A 5,091-nucleotide genomic window follows, 5' to 3' on the forward strand; every position below is an offset into this window, starting at 1 on the left:
GTTCCAGCTTCTGCTGCTGCTTCTGCTCCAGCTGCTTCTGCTCCAGCTTCTCCAGCTGCCTCTGCTCCAGCTTCTCCAGCTTCTTCTGCTGCTGCCTCTGCTCCAGCTTCTCCAGCTGCCTCTGCTGCTTCTGCTCCAGCTTCTGCTGCTGCTTCTGCTCCAGCTGCCTCTGCCCCAGCTGCTCCAATTGCCTCTGCTCCAGCTTCTCCAGCTGCTTCTGCTCCAGCTGCCTCTGCCCCAGCTGCTCCAATTGCCTCTGCTCCAGCTTCTCCAGCTGCTTCTGCTCCAGCTGCCTCTGCCCCAGCTGCTCCAATTGCCTCTGCTCCAGCTTCTCCAGCTGCTTCTGCTCCAGCTGCCTCTGCCCCAGCTGCTCCAATTGCCTCTGCTCCAGCTTCTCCAGCTGCTTCTGCTCCAGCTGCCTCTGCCCCAGCTGCTCCAATTGCCTCTGCTCCAGGGCCCCGTGCCGCTGTCCCAGCTCCTGGGGCTGTGCCTGAGCCTTGGAGCCAGGCTGCTGCATCTTCTTGGTGCTGCCAGGGTTCCTGGAAGGAAATTCGGGAGTCAGCACCCAAAAAGGGCTGGTTGTGAATGCCCTCAGCCCCTCTGGGTGCACCTGGAGCCTTTTCCTGCAGCCTGAAGGGTGGAATGTGCAGGAAGAACACCTGGAGAGCAGCTGTGCCCCTGAATGCTGACAGCAAGGGAGGTTTTCATCAGGAAGTGCTTCCCGTGCCCCCGAGGGAGGAGGTGAAGGAGCCACAGCTGTGCCAGAAGCTGGCACTGGCTCCCACCTCTGTCCTGGAGGTGGTTTGGGAGCTCCCCCACACAGCCAGGAGCTGCCAGAGGGCATCTCCCAGCTGGGGGAAGCTCTCTGCCCGCACCCCGTGTTCCAGGAGAAGCCCAGAACAGAGGCAGTCGCCAGCTCAGGGAAGAGCTCCCTCACTTGGGCAGCCGAGATCTGTTAGTCCCTGAGAATTCCCAGCTGGAGCACCTGTGTCCTGGAGGTGGTTTGGGAGCTCCCCCACACAGCCAGGAGCTGCCAGAGGGCATCTCCCAGCTGGGGGAAGCTCTCTGCCCGCACCCCGTGTTCCAGGAGAAGCCCAGAACAGAGGCAGTCGCCAGCTCAGGGAAGAGCTCCCTCACTTGGGCAGCCGAGATCTGTTAGTCCCTGAGAATTCCCAGCTGGAGAACATTCCAGCCCCGCTGGGAGCCAGCTCCCACCCTGCCAGCGATGTCATTCCACACCCACAGGCACAAGAACGTCCTTCCCAGGCAGAGCTTTGCTGCTGTGGGCACAGGAACTTCACTGTTGCCATTTTGGCTCTCAACAGCTTCCGGGGAGGTTCTTTACGTCCTCCCAGAGCTGGCAAAGCACGGGGTGAGCTGCAGCTCGGAAAAACCCAGCTGCAGAGGTTCCAAAGGGAGGAAGCAGCTCCCTGAGCCTGCTGAGCTCAGGGCACACCCAGGGGAAGGGGCAAACACCCACCTGGGCACTGCTGGGGGGGGCTGGCCCGAGCGGTGCTGGGGGGGTTTGAGCAGCTGCTTCTGGGGCTTTGCTGCGGTGCCGCCTTTTTTCCTGAGGAGATCCGAGCCCAAATTCTTCAGTTCACAGCTGCTTTGGAAGAGAATTTAAAAGAGAACTCCAGATGTTTTCACTGGAAGAAGTGAGTTTTTCACTCACTCACTGAGGGATCGCATCAGCTCTTCCACACTCAATCCCTGCCCACCCAGAAAGGGCCACAGGCCTGGGGGTCTTTATCCAGTTACAATCCCAGAACGGTTTGGGTCGGAAGGGAGCTTAAATCCCACCCAGTCCCCTCCCTGCCATGGGCAGGGACACCTTCCACTATCCCAGGCTGCTCCAACCTGGCTGTGGACACTGCCAGGGACTGAGCAGCCACGGATTTTCTGGGAATTCCATCCAGCCCCTCACCACCCTCAGGGTGGAATTCCTCAGGAATTCACCATTCCTCAGGGAGGAATTCCTTCCCAGTACCCCACAGAACCCTGCCCTCTGGGAGTTTTAAGGCATTTCCCCCTGCCCTGGCTGTTCTCCCAGCTCCCACACCTCTCACTCCCGGAACACCCGGCCTCACCTTCTCAGGGCTCTCTTCTGAAGATCCTGGATGTAGTTGGTTCTCTCTATGGCATGTCCCCGAGACTTGTTGAACACTGGGGAGAGGCAGCTCTGAGTTACAGCAACACAAGTCACCCTCGGGGCTGCTGAGCAACTAAAACCCTTCAGAAGGGTTTTAACCCCTTCACCCAGACACAGTTCCCTCCCTGGAGCTCCCCCAAACCTCCTGACCATCTAAAACACCACCGAACCTCCCCAGCCGAGCAGGATACGCACACTCTATGGCAGCATTTGGCTCCATGCCCTCAACATCAATCAGGTACCTGCACAGAGCAGCAAGAAAGCTCTGATCACACAATTAATCATGAAAACGTTGACGAGGTAGTAATGATTTAAGCAGAGAAAAAGAACTGGGGAGTTTCAAAGCTTTTATTGACATGCCACAATGGAGCATCAGCATTCAGGCTGCTGAAGTCAGGGATGGAAAATGCCCCCCAACAAAAGCTGGAAAGCCCTGCAAGTCTGGGGTCACACAGATCACCCGAGTCTTGCTTCCTCCTGGAAACCACTGCCACCACTTAACCCCAACTGACCAAGGGCAACTCACCTGCAAACCAAGTAGCCAGTTCTGTTCAGGCCATGTGTGCAGTGCACCCCGATGAGTTTATCTGTAAGGCACACAGGTGACATTCAGGTGACATTTTGGGAGCTTTTCCTCCCAAATCTCCCCATCTGCATCAAGCCCCCAGCAGGGACACCAACACAGCGAACAGAAATCACCACACACGTCACCGTGTTTATGTCTAATTAGCACCCCTGGCTCAGCTCATCTGCACAATCCCACATCTCCAACTCAATTAAGGCTCGAATCATCACGGAATCCTGGAATGCTCTGGGTGGGAAGGGACCTTAAAGCCAGTGCCATGGGCAAGGATACCTCCCACCATCCCAGGCTGCCCCAAGCCCCAGTGTCCAGCCTGGCCTGGATTACCAGAGCCAACGTGAATTCCTCCACCAGCAAAACCCAACCTGCTGCCCTGACATTCCCGTGCCAAGAGAAGGAGCAGAAATGCCTGCTGGCCCATCCCAGTGACAGCAGAGCCAGGGAAAGCCACGCTCACCGTTGTCTTTGTTGTCTGTCAGGAACCTCTTGACGAGGTACTTGAAGCGCAGGATGGTCCTTCTGTTGGGGATCTTGTGGCCCATGGTCAGGATCTTCGAGTAGCGCAGCGTGGGGGGCAGCTCCTACGGGGAAGGAGCTCAGTCATTCCCAGAAAAGGCACAGGGATTCTCACTAATTAAGGAATCCCAGGCAACAAACCAGGAGAGGATGAGTTTTTTCCCCAAGCCTAAAACAACAGCTACACAGTTTTAGGTAAGAAACTCCTGCTTCGCTCCCTTGGCAGAGCACCAATATTCCAGATTATTTCTCTTGCCTGGGGAGGAAGAAGCACACGCCATAGCCTGAAACACCTTTTCCATGATTACCCACCCAGCCAAAGGCGTCCGCAATCAGCTCTTCACCCAGAAGAGCCCACAAACCCCGGCTTAACAGCACCCCCAAACTTGGGCTGGTACAAAGAGGATCTGGGGCTTGGAGACTTAATCAGAAAGGCCCTGCTGGCCCACGAGGCTTCACCTCATCCCCTGCCAGAGGGTTCCAGGCCCTCACACTGCCCTGAGCTGCTCTTTTGGCGCTCCCTCAGCACTGACCTCGGGCCCGTAGTAGCGCGTGGTGTACGTCAGGTCGATGATCAGCCCCAGCTCCTCCTTCCGCTCCTTGACTTTCCTGATGAGGTCGTGAGGGGAAAATCTCTCTTCTGGCAGAAGGTTCCGATCAAAGCTCTGCAGGAAGCGGTGGTTTAGAGCAGCTGTCGGAATTCGGGTGGGGTGGGATGGGTGGGAAGAGGCTGAAGAATGTCCCAGAGATGGGGGAGGAGGACTCAGGCAAGGAGCAAAGGCTGAAGCAGAGCAACACGGGAGCCTGCTCCCTGAACTGCAGGGTGCTTTGGGCTGGAAGGGGCCTTAAAGCTCATCCAGCTCCACAGACAAGGACGTGCTCAGGCCCTCAGAGCTTTGGGGCTGCTCAGCTGAGGGTTCCCAGGGCTGAGTGACAACTTTAACTGTGGCAAAAGCCCCCAGTGACACACAGAGCCAGGCACTGCAGCTTTGCAGGTGGGAGCTGTAAAGCAGAGCTGCAGCTCAAACACACGGAGCCACCGAGGCTGGAAAAGCCCTTCCAACACCACCAAGTCCAAGCTGTGCCCAATGCCCTCCTTGTCCCCAGCCCAGAGCCCTGAGTGCCACCTCCAGGCCTTGGACACCTCCAGGGATGGGCATTCCAAACCTCCCTGGGCAGTTCCAAGGCCTGAGCGCCCTTTCCATGAGGAAATTCCCGCTGGTGTCCAACGCGAGCCTCCCCTGGCCCAGCCTGCGGCCGTTCCCTCTCCTCCTGTCCCTGTTCCTGGCAGCAGAGCCCGACCCCCCACAGCCCCCACTCCCGAAATCCGACTCTGACACCGAGCTCCTCAGCAATTCACTCAAGGAATCCCCACAAAGAGATGCTTTCCCACAGTTGATCCAGCCCAAACTGACCCAGGACCCCGGTGCTCACCCACCTTCTTCAGGGGCACCTTGAAGGCGATGAAGCGCGTGCCCGGCATCCTCCGGCCCAGCGGGATGTAGTCGGTCCACCTGAACCCATGGAGGTGTCAAACAGGGGCAGAGACCTCCGGCCCGGACCCCCGAACACCCCCAGAACCGGGAACCACAAATCCCCTCCAGGCCCGAGGACCCTCAGCCCCCTCTGGCAAGAAACCCCCGCAGTCCCCCATGTCCGGGGCCCGTCCAACCACCCCGACCCAGGGTCCCTCAAACCCCCTGCCCTGGGGACCCCTCAAACTCTCTCCGGCCCAGGGACCCTCCAATTCCCCCCAGCCCAGGCCCCTCACACCTACCCTGGCTCGGGAACCACGGCCCTGCCCTGGGGACCCTCACACCCCCACCGGGCCCAGGGTTCC

At 58.6% G+C, this 5,091-nt stretch overlaps 1 protein-coding gene across 1 annotated transcript in view; it reads right to left on the minus strand.

Annotated features, from left to right (window-relative positions):
* DUSP11 (dual specificity phosphatase 11) overlaps positions 1-4,839 on the minus strand; it is a 5,306-nt gene extending 467 nt beyond the window's left edge. The window contains exons 1-8 of the mRNA XM_017744679.1: positions 4,690-4,839; positions 3,785-3,916; positions 3,193-3,316; positions 2,679-2,739; positions 2,348-2,394; positions 2,091-2,166; positions 1,481-1,606; positions 435-539 (exon numbers count right to left, since the gene is read on the minus strand). Of these exons, the coding sequence (XP_017600168.1) occupies positions 435-539; positions 1,481-1,606; positions 2,091-2,166; positions 2,348-2,394; positions 2,679-2,739; positions 3,193-3,316; positions 3,785-3,916; positions 4,690-4,734 (716 nt within the window). The 5' untranslated portion in view covers positions 4,735-4,839. The remainder of the gene's footprint in view (positions 1-434; positions 540-1,480; positions 1,607-2,090; positions 2,167-2,347; positions 2,395-2,678; positions 2,740-3,192; positions 3,317-3,784; positions 3,917-4,689) is intronic.
* Between the last annotated feature and the right edge of the window lie 252 nt (positions 4,840-5,091).

This window comes from Corvus brachyrhynchos, unplaced genomic scaffold (assembly GCF_000691975.1).
Source record: "Corvus brachyrhynchos isolate BGI_N302 unplaced genomic scaffold, ASM69197v1 scaffold119, whole genome shotgun sequence".
NCBI lineage: Eukaryota > Metazoa > Chordata > Aves > Passeriformes > Corvidae > Corvus > Corvus brachyrhynchos.